General features: G+C 37.1%; 3 protein-coding genes across 3 annotated transcripts in view; 1 reads left to right on the forward strand and 2 right to left on the reverse strand.

Annotated features, from left to right (window-relative positions):
- The window catches only part of LOC112049125 (uncharacterized), a gene marked incomplete in the record, with an annotated part of 16,033 nt that extends 5,638 nt beyond the window's left edge, over positions 1-10,395 (forward strand). The window contains 4 exon segments of the mRNA XM_052890471.1: positions 1-35; positions 3,428-3,481; positions 5,233-5,312; positions 6,127-10,395. Coding sequence (XP_052746431.1) covers positions 1-35; positions 3,428-3,481; positions 5,233-5,304 — 161 coding nt within the window.
- A 6,685-nt stretch (positions 10,396-17,080) lies between these two features.
- LOC112049130 (retinitis pigmentosa 1-like 1 protein) lies at positions 17,081-19,182 on the reverse strand. Its single transcript, XM_024086920.2, has 2 exons — positions 18,629-19,182; positions 17,081-18,255 (listed from the first exon to the last, which is right to left on the reverse strand). Exons 1-2 carry the CDS (start codon positions 19,016-19,018, stop codon positions 17,389-17,391), a joined length of 1,257 nt encoding a protein of 418 aa, XP_023942688.1. The 5' UTR covers positions 19,019-19,182; the 3' UTR covers positions 17,081-17,388.
- Positions 19,183-20,274: 1,092 nt separating this feature from the next.
- The window catches only part of LOC112049126 (titin), a 57,794-nt gene continuing 54,395 nt past the window's right edge, over positions 20,275-23,673 (reverse strand). Inside the window, exons 26-28 of the mRNA XM_052890834.1 lie at positions 22,585-22,739; positions 22,022-22,172; positions 20,275-20,904 (exon numbers count right to left, since the gene is read on the reverse strand). Coding sequence (XP_052746794.1) covers positions 20,711-20,904; positions 22,022-22,172; positions 22,585-22,739 — 500 coding nt within the window. The 3' untranslated portion in view covers positions 20,275-20,710. The remainder of the gene's footprint in view (positions 20,905-22,021; positions 22,173-22,584; positions 22,740-23,673) is intronic.

Here is a 23,673-nt window from a genome sequence, read left to right on the forward strand (position 1 = left end):
TACGCAGCCTCATATCGGAGATGCTCAAACCGCCGGTGATTATAATTTCTTTCGCCCAGAGAGTGCCTGTATTCACTATTTTGGCCTTTATTATCAACCTATTAAAATGAACATCAAATCAGTTGACGAAAATGTTATTTACCTACTGTGTGATATTCACTAGTAAGCACCGGATGACATTTTAACCGACTTCAAAAAAAGGAGGATTTACTCGATTCAACAGTTTTTTTTATTGTTTGTAACCTCATAAATTCGTCATTTCTTAACCAATTTGGAAAATTATTTTTTTGTTTGAAAGAGATTCCAGATTGGTCACATTTAATTTTCATGAAAATCGGTTCAGTAATTTTGTTTTAAAATGAAACGCTTTGGTGCACTCAAGAACTGTCTTTAAATCCTAAAACTTTATGATTTAATCGGCTTTACTTAATGCATCACTGTGTTGGCACCGCCTTTAAAGTGATCAGGAGGTAGTACAACAGAATGTTATTTTTTTTGTGATTTTGAAGTCGGTTCAACTTTTTTGTTAAAAATTTTTAGCTTTTTTGTTTAATTTTTTTAGCTTCCTTACATTAAACGTGACATTTTTTAATATATGAACTATAAACATAAACGCACAAATAACAAAGATATTAGTAATTGTGTTTGAACGCACATACAAATTTAACGATCATTACATTACTTACGACGTCATTAGTTCGTGCCATTTTGTATGGTGCGTTTTTCAGGGATCCGTGGCAGTGCTGCAAAAACGGCCCTTTAAATCCTTGTACGTCCGAAAGTAATGATCGCAGATACCCTATTACTTTTACAAAATTACTTTACTATTAGCATACTCCTAATTCGTCCGCGTGAAACTCGATGTAAACTTTAAACTACCTCTACCCTACCCTACCCCTACCCTACCCTACCCCTACCCTACCCTACCCCTACCCTACCGCTGCCCTACCACTACCCTACCCTACTCTACCCGTAAAAAAAAAGTATAAAAAAGTATCCTACGTCCTTCTCCTGGCTCTAAACTACCTCCCTGCCAATTTTCAGCTAAATCGGTTCAGCCGTTCTTGAGTTATAAGTGGAGTAACTAACACGACTTTCTTTTATATATATATAGATTCCAAAAACTGTCATCATCCCTATTAGCCTGCAGAGGTGGGTGATAATAAGTGCAACAGTGTTTTGCTAGAACTAGAGCATTTTTATCGAATTTGACTATTTTGATTTTCTTTTTTGTTAGATATGAACTTCTTGTGTAATAATCAGTTAATGAAATAAACTTATTTCTATTTCTTTATTCAACGCACGCACGTAAATTATTTGCAGCTAAGCGAATCACTATTTTTTGAATGATTAAAACAGATACTGAAATAAAAAAAAACGTGTGCGTACCGGGACGCTTGACGGAAGTGATAACTTAAACCTGCTGCCGTATGCGTGAGAGAAAGGGAAGCCAGAGTAGCGCCGTAACGCGTTACGTTGCGAAGCGGTTTACATATCCCATAATAAGTTACCACTTCGAAAATCTGAAAAGTGAGAAACGATTTTGCGTAGAGGGTTCCGAATGATGTTAATCTATCACTGTTTTTGGTATGCGACAAAATTGTAGTTATAATTATAAAATACTAGCAGATGCTGCGCGGTTCAGCCCTCGTGGTTCCCGTTACCGCAGGAATATGGAGATTTAAGGAGCACTCGGGCATAGTGTAGCTTCCCAACAGTGAAAAAATTTTTCTAATTGGTTTAGTAGTTTTAGATCCTGTTCAATGCAAACAAACAGACGATGAAATCTTTCCTTTTTATAATCTATATATATAAAAATGAATTGCTGTTCGTTAGTCTCGCTAAAACTCGAGAACGGCTTAACGGATTTATCTTATCTTGGTCTTGAAATGTTCGTGGAGGTATAGGGAAGGTTTAAAAGGTGCGAAAAAATCAAATAATTTCCGGGAAAACCCTAAAAACTGCCCTTTTCTATTTCCCACACAAACGTTTAAGAGTCAAGCGGTAGGGGTAGGGTAGGGGTAGAGGTATAGAAGGGTAGAGTAGGGATAGAGAATAAGTGCACTTATGTCAAAACGAAGCTTGACCGGGTCCGCTAGTATTAGTATAGATTTGAGCTAATTTTTCAAACCTATTTTAAAAAAAAACTAAACTAAAAAATCCCTTTTTTGAAAAGTTTAAACAATATTAAGAAATTTTCGAAAATAAAATCTTTTCAAGGAAATCAAGGAAAAAATTAAATTTTCGATTATTTTTAACCCTTATTAATGCATGAATTATGAAGGAGATGGAAATAAAATTATTTTTTTGATGAAAATATATTTTATGGACCTTAAACAATAATTAGTCATAATTAGAAAAAAAATGTATGTGTTATTTTAGAAAATAGTATACGAAAATCTGTTCATATATGGCATTTAGTCCAAAATTAATTTAGGTTTTACGTTTGGTTGGTATTCAGATTTGGAGTCTGAAGAATGATCGTCATCACTGATAAAGGCATCACCAGGAATAAAGTTCTTATGCTTAGATGACCCATAAAAGCAAGAAGAATTTATACGTATCTGTAAAGAAAATAAAAGTAGCTTGAATTCATACGAAGCCATATATGGCCAATAAAAAAGCGTGCTCTAAAAATTAAAGAAAACCGTTAAAAGTGAAGAAAGCACATTCGTTTCTTATACATAATTATTAAAACAGCTCTCCTAAAAAAATCAAATTTTTAACTAACCGCTTTAATGTATTTGTTCCAATTATAAAATTCAAAATTCTTAACGCCACATATTTTTGGCCACGCAGTACAAATCTATACTAATATTATAAAGCTGAAGAGTTTGTTTGATTGAACGCGCTAATCTCAGGAACTACTGGTCCGATTTGAAAAATTATTTCAGTGTCAGATAGCCCATTTATCGAGGAAGGCTATAGGCTATATTATCCCCGTATTCCTACGGGAACGGGAACCACGCGGGTGAAACCGCGCGGCGTCAGCTAGTACTAAAATAAATTGACAACTATTTTTTGTCAAACTAATCACACGAAGAAATGAATAATTAGGATGAAAAGGTAGATTAATAAAAATCTAATTCTAATAAACAGAAAAAAATCCTAAAGTATCGAAGCCATGTGTGGCTTCGTATGCGGTCAGGGGTTCATCGATACCCTCGTATTGTATGAATAATATAAACAAATTCTAATCTATTAATTTAAATATGGTTCCTTGTGAACTACAGAACCCTAAAAAAGCCGTCGCTTTACGAGTATATTTCCTCACTACACACCGATTTCGTTATCGATGTCTGAGCAACACATTTATCATAAATATAGATTCCTTTTTTAAAATTGTAATTCGATGCTATTTTGAAATATCTTAACCGAATTTTTGAAAAACGTAAAAGTTACAGTTAAACAATTTTTAATTTTACAGGTGACGCCCAAAACTACGAGCCACTCCGCCAACGTCGTCGGAGACAAAGACAAGGTAATAAACTTAATTAATTACTATATTATTATTATTATATTTGATGGCCTCCGTGGCGCAGTGGTATGCGCGGTGGATTTACAAGGTCCTGGGTTCGATCCCCGCCTGGGTCGGTTGAGGTTTCCTTAAGCGGTCCAGGTCTGGCTGGTGGGAGGCTTCGGCCGTGGCTAGTTACCATCCTACCGGCAAGACGTACCGCCAACCGATTCAGCATTCGGGTACGATGCCGTGTGGATTAGTGGGTGAGATAGGTGAGATAGTGGTCAAGGGCTAAGTTGTATAATAAAAAATAAAATTACTTATATGTATATCGGGGCTTCGACCATATTCCACTTCTGCTATCGGCGGAGCCGTACTAAATACTAATTCTGATAACGGAGAAGCCGTAGCCTCAGGGCAGGTTCTAAGCTTTATGTGTCAAGGATGGCAAAATACACAAAGTAACACTATCGGTCATTATTGGAACGACCATTTAACTAGCTAGTACAGTTCTACCCTCTATATTGATCAAGTTCAGCGCTACTATCACATGTAAACCAGGGTTATCTATCATAGAGCAAGTAGCCAGCCACCAGCTGATGTCAGACTTGTAACTGATCCAGTTGGGTTAAAGACGTCTTCTACAGTTAACCAACACTCCCCATTCTCAGCTGGTGTTGGCTCCCAGCTAATTAATTAACAATGCAATGGCCTTACTTCTATTAACTCACCCACTGAAGTTGGGAACACTATCACTATTTTAACACTGCACCATTACTATTTAACAAATGGAAGACGAGTATCCATTCCAAGAACTTGATTACACTGGACTACTGATTCTGTTAAGCGTACCGGTCACCCGCCATATTGGACGCAATGTTATTGGACAAGAGTCACGTGATCAATCTTTCACAGTCTTATTTATTTGAACAGTAAATAATTAAATCCCAATTACATGAAAACCTGATTCTAATAACTCACTCGGCGACATGTATATTACTAGTGGACGCCCGCGACTTCGTCCGCGTGGAAATCAATGTAAGCTTTTAACCCCTATTGATACCCAGATGACAGATCTTGATCACGTGACACCTGTCGATACCAAATGTCATTCCCATACATCTTTCTAGTTTTCGAAGCGTTAGCGATCATAGAAAGAGAATTACGTGCTACTTGGCCAGGGGGGCTGGTACTTTTTCGAGAACCATACATGATAAAGAGTGCCCAAGTCTCCAATAGACTCTTGCTTAAGTGGTCGAGATACCGAAGGCTACAGTTTGAAAAGTTCTTTGGTAACACTCCCATGATATACGGGCGTCGGGGGGGGGGGGGGGGGGAAGACTGCGTGGGTATGAAATCGTGCGTGCGGAGAAAGTGAGGTGCACCAGTAGTGGGATTTTCATCAATCGCTACACGCCCTCCACCCGCGTGGACCATCGGGAGTGTGACAAACGAATCAAAATCAAAATCAAATATCATTTATTTCAAGTAGGCTCAGTTTACAAGCACTTTTGACACGTCAGTTGACTATTTGTAAAGATTCTACCACCGGTTCGGAAGGCAGGTTCTGCTGAGAAGATACCGGCAAGAAACTCAACAGTTGCTCTTTTGAAAAAGTCATACAGTATTATAATTTACAATTAATAACAATTACTGTTTACATTTCTTATAGTTTTACTTGTTGTACGAAGTTGCCAAGCTATACATATAGGTAGTGCTGAAGCATTAGAAAGTGTCTCACAACACTAAGCCGCAACTGTTTTTTTTTTCAGACGCTGTTAGAAAGTTTAAACGCTTTCCTAAGTGTCAACGGTAGACTGTCTACAATGGGAGAAAACAAATAATATTTACGGTAACTATTTTCATTTTTACTGCGGTCCAATTATATTTATTAAATATTGTAATATATCATTGCATGATACAAATAATGACTATCACATTGTATATATCACATCGTGTGTTCGTTTTTGTGATCATCTAACGTTGTCATATTTTGAACAAAATAACAAATGTCAGTGTTTTTTTGTTTTTACGATCAATAAAAACGGGTTTCCGTTAAAATTACTACTACTGTTTTAATGCTATTTTACGTGAAAAACCATAATACGATTAAAACGTGACTTTTGTTACACTACCTTCCTCCCAACTTGATACTTGTTGGGAGGAAGGTAGTGTAACAAAAGTTGTTACTAACCAGATTTTATTTACTGTTGCTTAATTTAATAGTCATACAAATTGCGTGGTACATTATATTGTTCCGACGCTCAGAAATTTTCATTTCCTGGTAATTCAGTTCAATCAACCAGAATCAAGAATTTTCGTAAATAAAAAAGTTTATCGTCTCATCGAGATGAAGTCATCGTTAGTAATTAATTATAAAAAATGTTAGACGGATCCCCTCGGACGGCTTAAGGCCCTAAGTGACGAGGGTCCATCCCATAATTTTTTTTTTTTAATAAAACAACGTTTGCAGAGTTATTTAGTAATAATTTAACACGTTCGCTGCGTCACTGAGATATCTGTACTTTCCTCTGGTGTAGTACGAGGTCCCATCGACCTCGTAACTCTTGAAGATGCTAGACGTACGAGGTCAATTGACCTCGTACTGCAGCGAACGTGTTAATAATTTTGAAAACTGCTCTTATTTCCAAAAATCTCGTTTACAGAATCGAGCGGACGGAACGCATCTCGTGTGAGCTCCGGTCCCAGACGAGTCGTCAGCAGACAGACGACCACCACTATTAGATGTATCTAGTCATGTAAGAGCTCTGATTCAGCTGTACACTGCCGCGTTGGACTAACATTGTGACAAACGAGCCGATGTGTTGAAAAGAGCTATCCATAAACTACGTCACGCGGATTTTCCCAAAATTTTCTCAATAGAGATGATGACAGTTTTTTAAATTGTATATAAATTAAAAGTATGCTAATAGTAAAGCAATTTTGTAAAAGGAACAGGGTATCTGCGATCATTACTGCGAGCTACAGGGTTTTAAAGCGTCAGATTTGCGGCGCTGCCGCGGATCCATGAAACGAACTAATGACGTCGTAGGTAATGTAATGATCGTTAGAATGTGAGTTCAAACACAGTATCTTTGTTATTTGTGCGTTTATGTTTATAGTTCAGATATTAAAAAATGTCACATATAATGTAGTGAAGCTAACTAAAACTTTATGATTTAATATAATTATAATTACTATAAAAGATTTTTAATAGATTTTGAAATTTTATAATCTCATCTATTTTGCAAATATCCAGTCAGTCTTTGCTTTTTATGTATAAATTAGTTGACATTGACCTTATTTACCCGAATGTATCATAAAAATCAATATATTCAGACCTAGTCATCATCCCCATTCAATTTTGCATAAATATTAGTCCCGTTTTTATTTACATTTAAAATGCAAATGAACCGAGAAAGCTGAATTTTGGATATGACGTGGGAGGAGCCTAAAAAAAACTCAACAAGATTTCCTATGTGCATTTTCCGCCATCCTGAAAATAAAAAAAGGTCGAATTCAGATTTTTAGTAGAGTCTAAAATTTTGACTTAATACTTTTTTTGTTCTACTGCGCTCTACAATTACGGTTCTCTACATTTTTATCTTACGGCTTTCCCCACGTCATATACAAAGTCCAGCTTTATTTGGCGGCTGAGATGTTTAACATGTGACGTCACCAAACTTGACCCTTCCCTTGCTACGCATGTGTGACGTAATTTATGGATGCCCTAAACCTGATCTTTCGGCTTGTGCAACTGTTTAACTAATAGACAATCAACAACAGGGAACGTGATATGCTATCTACAGTTATAGTCTGGCATGTCCGTTGATAACACTCCCATTGATATGCGGGCGACAGGGGGAAATACTACGCGGGTGTGAAATCGTGCCTGCGGGGAAGTGACGTGCACTCGCCCCCTGGCCCGTGCGGAACATCGGTGTTAAGAACGAAGTAGCCAAGCTATAAATGCTTACTTGTGAAGATATTCTATTCCATGATAAATATTTTGCTTTGGCTGTAGTAGTGAAGTGACAGGACTAGCGCATTTGTGTGCGTACTGATGGAGCTTTAGGGTTAGTTATATATATATATATATATATATATATATATATATATATATATATATAATCTGTCCTGTTGTATTAGTACGAAATCCGGCATGAGCAATATATACCCTCATCTGTTATTTATTTGGGATACGAAAAATTGGTACCCGTGTTAAATCAAAATCGTCCCTGGATAGCTGTTTTTAAGTGAACAAAAAATCGAAATTTGCTCTCAACTAGCCTATTATACCTTTTAATTAATAAAAGCCTATTATACCTTTTAAATAAAAATTGTATTTTTTTTTTTAAATAAATTTGATATTTTGGTCACGTGACATGTGTCAACTGTGACATTATTTATACATTTAACGCGCACAAGAGTTTGAGTGTCGTAATCAACTTTGTTGTTTTGTTTATTAAAATGTGACGTCACAAATCACATGTCACGAGACAATTTCAAATTCAACTATTATTTTATTTTTCTATAAAACAACATCTTCAAAAAAAAATTGGAAGTATATTGAAAACGTAAAGGTTGCCTGCTTTCGAACTGCAACTGTGGGGTTGCCAGATTTAAACAGTTAATTAGCTATATACAAATACCCACATCATTTATTTAGTCGTCTCATATGTGAAATGAAAGCTTATTCTAAGCCTAATTTTACTCTATTAGGTTGCCTTTGATTTAGTTCATGGTTTTCTAGATTTTGTATGAAAAATGTGTTTGGTCGCAATTTAATTAGGCAGCCTATTTGCAATATCTCTAATGTAAATATTTCCTATCATGTATTTCTTATTCAAAATAAATAACAGATGAGATACATATTCCTTATGCCGTATCTTAGACTATATTGTGATGTTGCAACTAAGATTCAATAGTAATTAAATTATTAAATTACATTATCTAAATAGATGTTGTTAACATTATTCGATTACATTGTAATTAAAGATTTGTTTTGTATTTTAAAAGTGACGTCATGCTCCTAATATTTATTTCTTTTCTACCTCCCTTTTAGGTATCAAATCTTGCTTTTCCATATATCTCAGATCATTTTCTTTTTACAACTAATTATACATATTTTACAATGATGAAATTAATAATACACTATATTTACAAAAATTTTTGATTTTACAATAAATAACTTATTAAACAATATCAATTGATTGTGTATGATATTTGTTTTTTTAATTCATTTAAGTTTTCAATTTCATTACAATATGCATGTGAATATTCTACGTCATTATCGATATGTTTTTTTTAATTACTTTAAGTTTTATATGAGAATAGATAAAAATGTAAATATTTTATACAAATTGTTAACTCCATCGGTCCGAAAACATGTTACAATTTCGTGACTTACAATTGGCTACTTGACAGTCTTAACGTTAGCCCTCATTCGCACGAGAGTTTTTTTAACGGACGTTAAAATAGTGTTCAAATATAGTATAAAGTTAAATGAGGGTCGAAAAAAAGCGTTGTGTTTTAAAAACGCTGTCGTGTGAACATATACTTGGGAATGCATTTATTGTATTTGAACGCTTTTTTAACGTTCGTTAAAAAAACTCTCGTGCGAATGAAGGCTTAAAATATGAAATGTGTTGGTTTTGATGGCTTAAACAAATATTTAAAAATTCAAATTTTCATGTAAAAAAAACCTGTTTTTTTTTCAATCAAACGATAATGAACTATGTAAGACCATTCAAAAAAGTGTCAACTAGCCATTTCTATTTTGCAAAATAAATTTGGAATTTTGATCACGTGACATTATTTATACATTTAGTTATTAGTTAATAGTTTTATGCCCTTATAATTAATTATAGCTATTAATTAATGGATAGACTAGCTAAGATTTTAATCGTTTTATTACTTAACGAATGAAATATATAAATGTATAAATGTGTATGATTTAAAGTATAATTCACAAGGTTTTTTTTTTAAATATAGTACCTAAATAATTTAGATGCTAGATAATTTGATGTTAGAATAAAAAAGAATATTTCTCTAATTGTCTGTTGTTGTAACAACATAATCATCTTAATGTTTATCTATGAGGGTATATAGGATAGGGTTGAATCACAAAAGTATAAATTCTCTTTAGGGTAAGTGTCAGGTATAATATTATAGTCTAAGATCCCCAGTAGGAAGGACCTTCACCCATCTGTTTATTGTATAAAAAGCGTTTTACATCAAAGGTCATGTCCCAATTTTGTATGGAGGCTGGAGCTTCAAGTAAGCAGAACAAATTATTTTCATGTTAAAAGAACATAAAATATAGCTTCAAACTTAAAATAATACCGAAAGGGGTGTGGATTTATCCTCCTAACAAGTTAGCCCGCTTCCATCTTAGACTGCATCATCACTTACCATCCGGTGAGGTTGTAGTCAAGGGCTAACTTGTAAAGAACTTTTTTTTCAATTATATTTTTCATTAGCTGACAAAATTAATTGAAATTTTTTATCATGGCAATATGCTCGTAAGTCACACCCTAACAGATTGTCAGTGATCTTCAAGTAATCGCGTATGGCGTTTTTAAAACAATTTAAGGATTTGTACTCGTCTACGTAAAAAAATTTTCATAACTATTGACCATTGTTAACTATTATTAATGATAATTTGGCCAGAAGTTTTCGAGGCAATCTATACGCAATATATGTTTTATTGTACTGATATAAAACACAATCCAATAAAGAGATGGTTGAAGGTCGTTTCCAATACGGATCTTCTATTAGTTTTAGAATTTCAATTTGGATGTTTTATTGTAATTCAGTTAAACTCGTCACGTTTGAAATTCTCGTGATCGGGGACATGCCATTCGTTATAATTTAGTATAGTTTGTAATGTAATTATTCGCTGTCGTGATTAAACAATTCATAATTATACATGATTTGCATTTCTTTTGTTTTCGTTCTTTCGGCTTTGTTTTAACTTTCTTTTAATATTTATGAGTTAGATATAGGTACGCTATTATATTTTTTGTGAGGTGAAGAAAAACATTCAAGATGATTTTTTATTACAAATATTGCATTACCGAAATTAATTTATATTTACGATAAGAAAAGGTTTTCGAAAAGATTAATAATAATACTTTCGAAAACCCTTTCTTAAGCTACTGTTACACATGCTCATTTCAAGCGCGAAAGCATGCTACTATTGAGCAGTTACTACTTATTAGCATGTGTATCGCATCATTGCCAATGAGCTTAAATATATAAGTGAGCATGCTTATTTCGAGCTTGCTCAAGAATCAACAGTCGTGCGAATTATGAGCATGCTTCTTGCTGCGTGGGCGGAAGGAGCCGTGCTTTTAGCGCGTCTGAACAGGTTTGCTTATTGAGTATGCTAGTAGATCAGCATTGCTATTCTGTATTCTCTTCATCTTTATCTCTCCCTGTCTAACACGATACTATAGACAGATAGCGATAGATACAAATTATCATGTGTAATTGGAATGTTTGCTTTGAGCATGCTAATTCAGGAGCATAGTTAAAAATAGCATGCTTATTGCCAGCAAATGCAAACTAATGATAAGCATGCTCGTATGGAGCATACTTAATAGCACGTTTTTAGCATGCTATTTTAGAGTATGTGTAACTTTATCGTAAAGTAACCATGAGGACACTGCTAAAAGTATCTACAGTTGACGACGCGTATTTAGAAGTACTCGTATGTATCTTGATTTATAAACAAGAGGTTCAATTCTTTGGTTGAAAAATTGTGGAATTGTAAACTAACTGTTTTATGATGACTTACGGATCCTAGACCTGTGGCCTGGTCGCTAACAGTGGTCCTCATAAAGGTTCTAAGTTACTCAGATGGCGATGGAGCGAGCTATGCTTGGGGTTTCTAATCAGAAATGAGATCCGCAGAAGAACCAAATACACTGACATAGCTCAGCGAGTCGCGAAATTGAAGTGGCAATGGGCAGGACATATAGTTCGAAGAGCCGATGGATGTTGGGGTTCCAAGGTGCTGCAATAGCGACCCCGCATCGAAAAGCACAGTGTTGGTCGACCCCCCACTAGGTGGACCGAGGACATCAAGCGGGTTGCAGGGAGCCGATGGATACTCGCGGCTCAAGACCGTTTTGTTTGTAAGTCCATTCAAGAGGCCTATATCCAGCAGTGGACGACCATCTGTTAATGATGATGATGATGATTGTTTTATGTTTTATAGATTTCTATGAGTAAACGGATACTGTATTGGATTTTAATTGCGCATACAGTGGTTTTACTCAACTTCATTTTGGATAACAAGACAACGATCACGTGTCTCAAACGGTAAATAAAAAAAAATAGTGAGGAAACCTGCATACAAGAGAACAACATTCATAATTCTCTACGTCTGAAGTTTGTCAATCCGCATTGGGCCAGCGTGGTGGACTAAGGCCTAACCCCTCTCAATCTGAGAGAAGACTCTTGCTTAACGAACGTCGTGGCTTGTCATGTCATGTCAAGTTATTCCTCTTCTACCACGAGTAACTAACTGGTAATCGTGAAACGCAGCAAATCTAAATTGCAGCAATTTCCCTTAATTGCGAATGGCGCGGTAGTCACAAATTTACTTTAGCAATTTAGATTGAGTAGTTTGGATGAAGATTTTATTGTTAGCTAATCTGGGAGATGCTACGTTTTATACGACAATTGAGGATCTGGACTGTTGAAACCTGCTATCTTCCAAAACCACCACTGTCCAGACTCCATAATTGGTTACCCGACTTTGTCTGAGATCCGGCATTAGAAATATATAAAAATACATCATCATCTCATAATAAATACAATTGAATTAGGCTGATAACGATTTTGATTAATTTATTCATTCTAATAAACAAGCAGTTTGATCAACAGATCTGATTTTAATAAATTAATTTTTAATTTGTAACTTTTAATATTTTTCATTTAGATTTTTTTAATAACAAGTCAATAAAAGCAAATTTCAGGCAAGTAGCAGATATTGTAAATCAATAGAATTTAAAAAAAAATTCCTTTTGAGTTATTTAAACAAATAGACGAAAATAATTGACCATGCCCTTTTTCTCCGAAACTACTGTATCTTAAATTTTGAGAAAGAAAAATACAGAAATAAGCTTTTTACTGAACATTTTTCGAAAATTTTGAAAGTATGATATAATATGAAGGTCACTTTTGGGGGCAAGACGGAAAATACAAAAAAAAATTCAAACTGCATCGTGCGACACATCAAATGAAAAGTCTTGATGACGATTTTATATATATATTCAAGTTAACCAAGAAAATAGACCATTCCTCTCCCCCTTTTTCTCCGAAACTAACAAACCTAAAATTTTGAAAAAAAAATAAAGAAGTTAGCTTTATACTTAAAACCTTGAAACTGTAAATTTTAAACAGAAATATATTTTTTTTGAATATAAAGGTAAAATCAAACAAATGAGCTTGGCAAGAGGGTCGTAAATATATTTTTTGTATAATTTTGAAATAAATAGTTTTCGAGTTATTTAAGAAAATAGACCACTCCCCCCTTTTCTCCAAAACTACCAATCCTAAAATTTTGAAAAAAATACAGAAGTTAGCTTTCTACTTGAAGATTTCTGGAAACTAAATTTTTTACCTACTATACTATTGTAATAATTTAAGGTTTCGATAAATATTTAACGAAACAAATAAGCCCAAGAAACGAAGAAAATTATATAATTATTATTTAGTTACAATTTCAGGTCAGTTTTTAAAAACATGATAGATTAACAACGTTCGGAACCCTCGTCACGCGAGTTCAACTCGCACTTGTCCGATTTTTTTGTTATTTGTAGACCATTTTTCACAATAATAACCTGAAAATGTCTGTTTTTATAACTGTAACTTTAAAATACCGTCAAAGACGTACCGGCAAGCGATTTAGCGTTCCGGTACGATGCCGTGTAGAAACCGAAAGGGGTGTGGATTTTCATCCTCCTCCTAACAAGTTAGCCCGCTTCCATCTTAGACTGTATCATCACTTACCATCAGGAGAGATTGTAGTCAAGGGCTAACTTGTAAAGAATGAAAAAATAAAGTAAAGGACAGTAGTAATAAAGAAAAATAAAGTAAACAAACTCTCAACACCGAACTTCTCTTTCTATTTTAGGAACAAAAAGTAGCTTAAGTTCTCCTCCAAATTCCCGTTTACCTATTATAATACCAAAATTCATCTTGATCAGTTCAGCCGTTTAGCCGTGAAATGGTACATTATTACTAGCGGACCCGGTCAAGCTTCGCTTTTAGACTACCAAGCCCTTGAACAAAAATTACATGTGAAATGTTGTTGGTTCATTTCACAGGTAGTTTTTGTTCAAGGGCTTGTAGTCTATTTGACTTAAGGTGGATTTACATTTGTCTGACGTGTCGTGTCGTGACGCTTCAGAACAGAATCGCTATCATACATTTTGTATGGCAACATTTACACTTGCGTTGTCACATGTCGCATACAAAATGTATGAAACTGTTTCTGTTCTGATGCGTCACAACACGACACGTCAAACAAATATAAATCCGACTAAACGAGTATGTGCGCGTCTTCCCTATCCCTGCCCTAAAAATACCCCTACTCTACCGCGCGACGGCGACGGAGGCTTAAAATGGAGTAACTTCTCCCGTTTTCTCAACATTTCTCTTCACTGCTCTGCTCCTATTGATCGTATCGCGATGGAAAGTATACTATAACCTCCCCAGGAGTATGAAGAATAATTGTACCAAGTTTTGTTAAAATCCGTCGAGTAGATTTTGTTTTTATAACAAACATACCACGCGACGGAAGCTTAAAAAATTTAGTAACTTCTCCCGCTATCCTAACATTTCCCTTCACTGCTCTGCTCCTACTGATCGTAGCGTGATGAAAAGTATACTATAACCTGTCCAGGAGTATAAAGAATAATTGTACCAAGTTTCGTTAAAATCCGTCGAGTAGTTTTTGTTTCTATAAAGAACATACAGACAGACAGACAAAAATTTTACCGATTGCACTTTTGGCATCAGTATCGATCGCTAATCACCCCCTGATAGTTATTTTGGAAATATATTTCATGTACAGAATTGACCTCTCTACAGATTTATTATAAGTACTAGCGGACGCCCGCGACTTCGTCCGCGTGAAAGTCGTTGTAAACTTTCAACTACCTCTACCCTACCCCTACCCTACCCTACCCCTGCCCTACCCCCACCCCACCCTACCCTACCCCTACCCTACCCTACCCCTACCCTACTCATTAAGGCTGCACTTCTTTATTTATCCCCCCCCCCACCCGAGTCGCGTCGAGCGCGGCAACCGTTACACAAAAATAATCCATATAGCATGAATTAGTATGCACGCGCGATGGCTTAGCGTATTTCTTGTATAACTTTGGTGTTTCTTTACCGATTTTTATGATTCTTTTTTTATTGAATAGGTAATAATGTTAACTTTTTTAGTTAGGGATGAGTGATGAGTGTTATAAACATAAGAGTAGACAAATTTAATTAGAAAGCTCCGAACTGCTAAGCTATCGGGAGTTACACGTGCTATTGTGAGTCAACCATAAAAGATAGACATATATATGCTGTTGTGTTTTTATAGATAATTTTAAGGAAAACATTTCCGTCATACATGATTTCTATGTAGCTTTAACCATTAAGGCTGTACACGCGACGGAAACTTAAAAAATTGAGTAACTTCTCCCGTTTTCTCAACATTTCTCTTCGCTGCTCTGCTCCTATTGATCGTAGCGTAATGAAAAGTATACTATAACCTGCCCAGGAGTATGTTGAATAATTGTACCAAGTTTCCTTTAAATCCGTCCTGTAGTTTTTGTTTCTATAAAGAACATACAGACAGACAGACAGACAAAAATTTTACTGATTGCATTTTTGGCATCAGTATCGATCACTAATCACCCCCTGATAGTTATTTTGGAAATATATTTCATGTACAGAATTGACCTCTCTACAGATTTATTATAAGTATAAATAATGAACAACATACAGGCAACTGTCACCGTACCTATTTTATCTGAAAAACACTTTAATGAGAGGTAAGATCTAATGATGATAATAAAAAAAAACGGTCGTTATGCTCAAGATTATAAAAATAACATAATTAAACGAAGCAACCAAGTAAATAAATTGCCGTGATTGGTCGATACAGGCGTAGGCGACTCAAGGATGTCTACCTACGCCTTCCGAGCAATCGTTATCCACCCTTAGACGTCCTTTTGTTGTTTTATAAACAGGTGCCTACTTACTTCTAAAGGAGATCTTCAAATTAGAGAGATTTTATTACACGTGCCCGGGAATAATTACCTACCGTTATCATTAGGTACTAGCTATCTATGTATTAAAATGTAAAACTAGAGAGTGAATTCTGGAAAAAAAATTCAGTGTTTAATTTGTCAAGATTTTGTTTATATTTATTAAAATATGACGATATTTGTTGGAAATGTCAGAAAAAAAGGTCGCCTGGGATCTGATCGAAAACACAGCCGAACTCCTTGAAGATACTCGTAGGTAGGTAGGTAGGTAGGTCTTACGAGTACCACATTTTTATCTACAAAAAGTTCCAAAGAATATGGTGGCGGTGGCATATTTTTTACCTGTATGACAAAAACTGTGATTACTCTGCTAATATATTATATGAAATCTATAACCTATAAAATATATAGGTATATAGCCTATAGCACTCCCCGATAACATAGCATTCTACCGGTGAAAGAATTTTTAAAATCGAACCAGTAGTTCCAAAGACCCCTCCCAAAAAAATTACGATTTGTATTTAAAAAACCGGCCATGTGCGTGTAGAATCACGCGCAGTGTTGAGTCCGGAGATTAAATTAGCACTATAAACCCTTATTTAATGAACAAAGACCTCTCGTGTCTTTGAAAGACCTTTCCTACGATACGCCACACTATGAAATAAACTAGTAACAAAATTATCTAGATTTTATTTAACGACTGTGTCCACAAATTTTAATGTACCTACCTTATCACTCTTAATTTCAGCTTTCTAATCCGTCTTCAGACAGACATGGCGAAACTTTAAGGGTTCCTTGTGGACTACGGAACCCTAAAAACTTCACCTTTTTAATTCTTTAGAGGTAGAATTTTGAAAAATCTTGAATGTCATTGTTTTCAGTATATTTCTGCCACACATGTCCTTTCATTTTCATTCAGTAAGTAAGTAAGTATTCCAGATTTCATACAGTAGTTTCAGCAAAAATACGGACAGCCAGAAGGACAGACAAAAAATAAAAAAAAAAATCGAAATTTTTCGAAATATGTATCCTGAATGTTCGTAATTGAATTTCTTTTATCAATATTTGTGAATGTCTTAGACTATATTTTATCCCAGTATTACCACGGAAAATACGCGAGTAAAACCGCGGGATGTCTGCTTGTTTGTTATAAAAGAGCGTAAATTCTTTTAAGATATTTTCATTAGTCGATATGTTCTACAATGCTTGTTTCTGGATTACATTTCTATAATAATTGGATAAAAAACTTAGTATTTTCGTCTAATCGTCGTGGAATAGTTCAACAGGCAGGTTTAAACACTCGTATTACATTGGTCTTGAAGGTAAAATAAAACAGGAATAATATATATTTAGACTTTATTCAGAGTCCTTGATATACATTGAATACAGAATAGTATATTAGATGTTTAATGCGCAATTGCAGTGGCGTAATGAGGAACAAGGAAAAAGCATACACCAATTACAAATCAACAAACTACTCGTAATTCCAAACATAAATTACATTTATTCGTCACGTACTACGAAATCTAGTGCGGGGATTTGGTGCTGTAGGCGTAACCAACGTACCTACTTTATGTACGCCACTGAATGTACGTTAACAGTTATTATTATTAATAGATATAATCAATCATAAATAATTACGAATATTTATTCCATGATCCTGAAAACCGGATTGTTGTCAACAAGACTGACAACAATGCAATTGTCGCCAGCTCTCCTAGTTATCAGTCCGTTTATCGTTGGTGTTTGAACGGCTTGATTGTATATCAAAACAGGGGGATGTTCTTCATCAGAGTCGGTAGAATCATCAGAATCTAGGAAATGCTCTCTTATTTCGACAGTAGGAGAGGTCTCTCGGGCTCTTTCACCAGAAGTAACGGCATCTTGAGTATTTGAGTCTTGCTGAATATCAGAGGCTTCATTTCGCGTATCAGACGGTCCGTGTTGTGTATCAGAGAACTCTTGAGAAGAGAGTACTTCTTGTATATCAGATCCGTGTTGAGTATCAGATGCCTCTTCAGATGAGACTACTTCTTGTATATCAGATCCGTGTTGAGTATCAGAGGCCTCTGGAGATGAGACTACTTCTTGTATATCAGATTCGTGTTGAGTATCAGAGGCCTCTTGAGAAGAGACTATTTCTTGTGTATCAGACACTTCTTGCTGATTATCAGTCATTTCTCGTTGAATATCAGAAGCTTCTTTCTGAGTATCAGGCGCTTCTTGTTGAAAAGAAGCTTGTTGAGCAAAAGAAGATTGTTGTTGTACAACTTGCAGTTGCTCTACCTGTTGCTTCTGGACATAAGTGTGTCCATCTTCGCGAACAACTCGTCGGACGGCGGTAATATACTCTTTATAACTTTCATAATACGTTGACGATTCGCCGGCTGGCAGGAAGCAGTCGCATACGTGATTTTCCTCGTCTACATGTTGAGGAGAAGGACAATTTGAGCAGTCGATGCACTCTTCGTATTTGACATTTAGCTTCAAATTCTCGAGATGAATTTTCTCGGCCTGAAAAACAGAGGCATCTGTTACATATTAATATATTTTTAATCTGTACTGTGCAGCCTTCACCAATTTTAATGAATATTTTTTTTATATTTGTTAGGTGTTTTTATCCTACTACCCCCATTTTTTATATTTTTTTTAATTTCAAAAAATAAATAAAATGTACATTTAAATTAAGCCTAACCATGATGTAACGCAAACCACAGTTGGTTTTACTGTGCACTAGTTAAATCACGATATATTTTCGTATGAAAGAAATGTCAGTATAAGCCATATCAACTTTTCTGGTCCACCTAAATAATGTGTGCTCTTAGTTAGAGTTAGTTGCTCTTACTAAGAACACACATGATTTAGTACGCAATTTTAACAGACTCACCTCTAAATGTATAATTGTTGTCTCAATACGAGAAATTTCTTTCTCTATAAACTTAATTTGCGGTGACGTAGGCATGAAGTAATTTTCCGCCTCTGGACCCTCGAATCGGAATCGCTCAGCTCGAGACTCTTCTACCTTGGTTCCATCTTGAAAAGCTCCTACTTGGGGCCCGTCACCCTGGGATTCCTGAACCGAAGATTTCTCTACCTGGTTTCCTTCGCCTGATGATTCCTCGGCTTTAGCATCTCCTTGGGATTCCCCAACAGATTCCTCCTTCATCTGGAATTCTTCAGACCCGGGAGGTCCTTTTTCCTTAACTTCAGATCCCTGAGATCCCTCGCCCTGAGATCCGTCGCCTTGGGCTTGCTCTACCACTTTTTCACTATCCATAATAACAATTTTCTCTGTACTCCGTACACAACCTGTTGAGCGGAATAACTGCGCAATATCAACAGGCTGGCGGCTCAAACAAAGGCTAGCTGTGCCCGGGGTCCGAGCGAGGGAGCATGCGCGGTCCCGCCCGTTCGATAACTTGAGCTACAGTAGACATGCGCGCCCGGGATGGTGATAGATAGATGTTTACTTGCATTTATCTCGGTGCACTTTGCAACTAGATCAAATACCGCTCAATAGACGGACAAAGGGAAACAACTGCGTATATATGATAGATACCTACATACACTTAAGGTTCAGCTTTTCTGTTACAATAACATATAACAGATATATCATTTACCATCATTCATCAATAATTTAGGTATCCTGATGCAACGAGCTACATCATCCTCAATGTGGTACTTAAATGTCATGCCTGTCAGTGAGACGAATATCTTAGTACCTATTCCATGGATTCACCGTGCAAGTGCCGGGTCCATCGCGTGGTAGAGAGAAAAACTCCGAGCAAGTCTTAGACTTAAGACTACAGGAGGGGTTAAGAAATTCCTTAACGATCGATCAACACTCTCCTCCTCTGCTCGTGTTGTTCTCCCTGCCTAGCCAGATTTGGTAAATTACCATTAGAGCAGCTCTCGCACCTACTTCAAGGGCGTACAGACTAACTACATAGCCATTTTTTTTTATATTGTGGTCCTTCGTTATTATAGTAGGCCTTGGTGTTAGCTATCGGGACACCCTGTATATTAGTAGTCTAATTAGTCTCGACTAGTAAGTACGTATTACATACAAAGAGCAAGTGCCACGCCTTGCTACGCCACTGAGATGAAAATTTCAGTGTTGAGTTCACGTAGACCAACGACATCACGCAGATTGCTGGGAGCCGTCGGACGCTGGCAGCTAAAGACCATCGTGTTTTGAAGTCCTTACAAGAGAATTACGAGTATGTGACCGTCCATCGATTGATAATGATAATATTGAGCTTGAAACTTCTGCGAAAAGTTTCCACAAACACCTCAAGAAGCTTTCGGATGACTTGTTAGATCAAGACTCGTATCCGGGACAGTAATTCTTGAAACGTCCTCCTGAAGTTTGGAGGATGCTTGAAGCCTTAACCACCAATGGGCACTCAAAATGCCCCGCAATATAATAAAATTAATTGCATTATATTATGGATTAAAATTAAATGAGGGAATAAAAAAATTGATTAATACAGATGGCCATATGGCAATAAAGGAGTTCAAATGAAACAACAGTTAGGTAATCTCGCCATTATATTGTACAAAAGTTTGCATCGAGGGAAACCGGTGGCCGAGTCGCGTCGCGACTACTCGAACTGTATGCACCTATATTCGAAAACGTCTCCCAAAACAAGGTCGCGCGCGTCGCGGCTATCGGCTTCCCTCGCCCGAGTATATCATAAATAAATAAATAAACAATAAATAACTAGTAAATATGTAAATAGCTAAGGGTGCGGGGCGTATGCCGCGCTCTATCACAGAGGGTGTAGCAGCCCTGACACGACCGTGACGTCATTACATCCGTTTGATCGCTGATCATACTGAATACCACACTGAATATGTTTCTATTCAGACAAACGCTACGGTCCATCGGTCGTGTAAGGTGCATGTCGACGCCAGCGACCAGTCACCGGTCTCCGTTGACCACGAGCGACCAGTCACTAGCGACCAGTTACTCGAAGAGCCGCTTGGCGTAATGCCAGATGCGGAAGAAGTACTCGTCGCGGCGCAGCAGCGAGCCGCGCGCGTACGAGCGGATGTCAGCGTCCATGTTGTGGTCGCGCAGCCAGGACGTGGTCTGCGTGCTGAAGGACGTAGGCTCCGTCGCTTCCGTCGCCTCGCCGGGACCTTCCGACCGCACCGAGTCTGCGCGACAAAACGAGTTGTCAATAAATAAAATAAGCCTTTATTAACGTTGATTAGTCGACGTGATAGCCCAGAGGATATAACCTCTGCCTCCGATTCCGGAGAGTGTGGATTTGAATCCGCATGCACCTCCAACTTTTCAGTTGTGTGCATTTTCAGAAATTAAATATCACGTGTCACAAACGGTGAAGGAAAAACATCGTGAGGAAACCTGCATACCAGAGAGTTTTCTTAATTCTCTGCATGTGTGAAGTCTGCCAATTCGCATAGGGCCAGCGTGGTGGACTGTTGGCCTAACCACTCTCATTCTGAGAAGAGACTTGAGCTCAGCATTGACCCGAATATGGGTTGATAACGAACAAACTGTTGATTGGTTACATTTACATTTATACTTAATTAATAAATAGCAGCTTGTCTATGCCGTGGATCATCTGAGGTATGGGTAGAATAAACTCTAATCCTAGCCTCTGCCTCATTGGACCAGTTTTCAGCTTATAGATATTCCGGATCACGAAGTCCTGGATCGAGCTATAATAGATACTGAGTTTATCTTTCTTCTAAGATATTTTTAGCTACTACTGAAGCGATTTGGCTGAAATTTGAAATGGAAATAGATTTTACTCTGGATTAACACATAGGCTACTCTTTATCTCGAAAAATCCATGGTTACCCAAGATTTGAAAAAAACAGATGATTTTGACGGTATGAATGTCTGTTACTCTTTCACGCCGCGACTACTGAACCGAATTAACTCAAATTTGAAATAGATATAAAATAAAGCCTGAAATAACACAGACTACTTTTTATCCCGAAAAGATTCATAGTTTTCGCGGGATTTGTGAAAAACTGAATTCCACTCGTGTGTGAGTTGCATGTGTCAATGTGAATATTTTCCATCATTTATTACTTATCCCAATTATATAATAGATAAAGGTATATATTTCTTACGAGTATGCCTGATCTCGTACCATTAGTGAATTTAACATCATCACTAAGTATGCCACTCCGCATTAGATCAGCGGATGGTCTTAGCTCCCCCCCTTATCTTATCCCCCTCTCCTTTAAGGATGACAATGGCAATCCTGGCAATGTAGTGAGCCGTTAATAAAGGCCTCACCTTCGCCGGGCACGGCTTCGAAGGGCTCGTGCGACTCCAGCGGCTCGCTGGCGCCGATCTCGTTGACTGCGTAGATCCGCACCGCGTACGCGCGCTCCTCCGTCAGGTCGCGGATCTGGAACCGAAGCGTGGACGCGTCCACTTCTCCCACCTGAAACACAGCCGTTGTTAAAAAGGTTTGAAGATCTTTTTTTTATTCGATGACAAGATAGCCCTGCGCTCTTGCCCAGCACAGCGGGCCCGCGCGATACGTCACCAACTCAGACCAACTATTGTATAGGACCTGCCTCGCTAGACGTTACATTTCTGTCAAAGTATATGATCAACGATCTAATGCGATTATAAAAATTGTCTCTATGGAATCGACGTTAAATAGTTTACGGAGCTCTTTAACCGACGTGTTAGTCGGTTAAAGAGCTCCGTAAAAATTACTTTTTGTGCAATTGGATTGTGTAAAAAACGGGCAAAAACTTCTAGTTAAGCATAAGATATATGCAAAATCTAAGCTCGTTACGATACAGGTCCTTCTATAATTGGTCTGAGGTCACCAGTCACTCGCGTACCTGCATCCACATGGTCTTGCGCACGTCGCGCACGGCCACCGTGTAGCCCAGCAGTGGGCTGCCGCCGTCCCACTCGGGCACGCCCCACGCCACCGCCGCCACCGCGCCGCCCAGCGCGCGCAGCTCCAGCGGACCCGTCGGCGGAGACGGCACAGCTGCGACACCACACGCGACAATGTAGCACAATGTTATTGGAAGTGTTCAATATTCTTTGCTTTTCGAATACGGAGAAGCCAAAAGGAAAGTTGATGATTTTGGCAGTCTATGTGTAGTTATGTAAGCGTATAACTTCCACCGTAGCGCCTAAATAACTAAACCGTTTTTACGGAATGACATTCTAAATAAATAAAAAAAAAAAAAAAAATAATGGCCCGGGCGAAAATTACGTCATATAAAAGTTTATAAAAATGTTATACGACGAAATTTAAACCTCAGATTCTCTTATTCTTCTTTTTCTTAGCGTGGTCCCACCATATGCAGTCCGCTTTCCAAGATAATCTCGCCCTTTTTGCCCGACCTTAGGCATTCGAGTTCTTGAGTTTGTTGGCTCTCAAGTCCGCGTGTACGATGTCAAGCCTGCGCTTTTTTGGGCGGCTTCGGGCTTTAGCGAATGTTCAGACATCTGTTACCCACGTAGCTCTGCGAACGTCGTGCAACGTGACCGTACCATCTAAGACGGACTTCCTGCAGCTTATCTCCGATGTCACACTGAGCCTACTGCGAATGTGCTCGTTACTTTGTCGGTTACAATGTGTGACGTTACACATCCATCGTATCATTTTCATGTATGTGATTGAATAATTGTAAACTGTACAACAATACGGGTCGTATTAAACCTCAGATTCTAACCTCGAAAAAAAATAAGCTAAGATAATTAATTCATTATTGAAAATACGTAAACTCAAATGTATTCGGTCATTTCTGGCATACAATAATTTATAAAATAAAAAGAAAATTAAAGTTCAATAAACAAATAATTATTATAAATATTTTCCTGTTACGTCCTATTTAGACAATTTTTTACGTAGTCGGGTAGTACTTTATTTTTTTATATCTGTAACAGGATCCTTAACCCTACCCACATCGTTC

The sequence above is a fragment of the Bicyclus anynana genome, chromosome Z, assembly GCF_947172395.1.
Source record: "Bicyclus anynana chromosome Z, ilBicAnyn1.1, whole genome shotgun sequence".
Classification (NCBI taxonomy): Eukaryota; Metazoa; Arthropoda; class Insecta; order Lepidoptera; family Nymphalidae; genus Bicyclus; species Bicyclus anynana.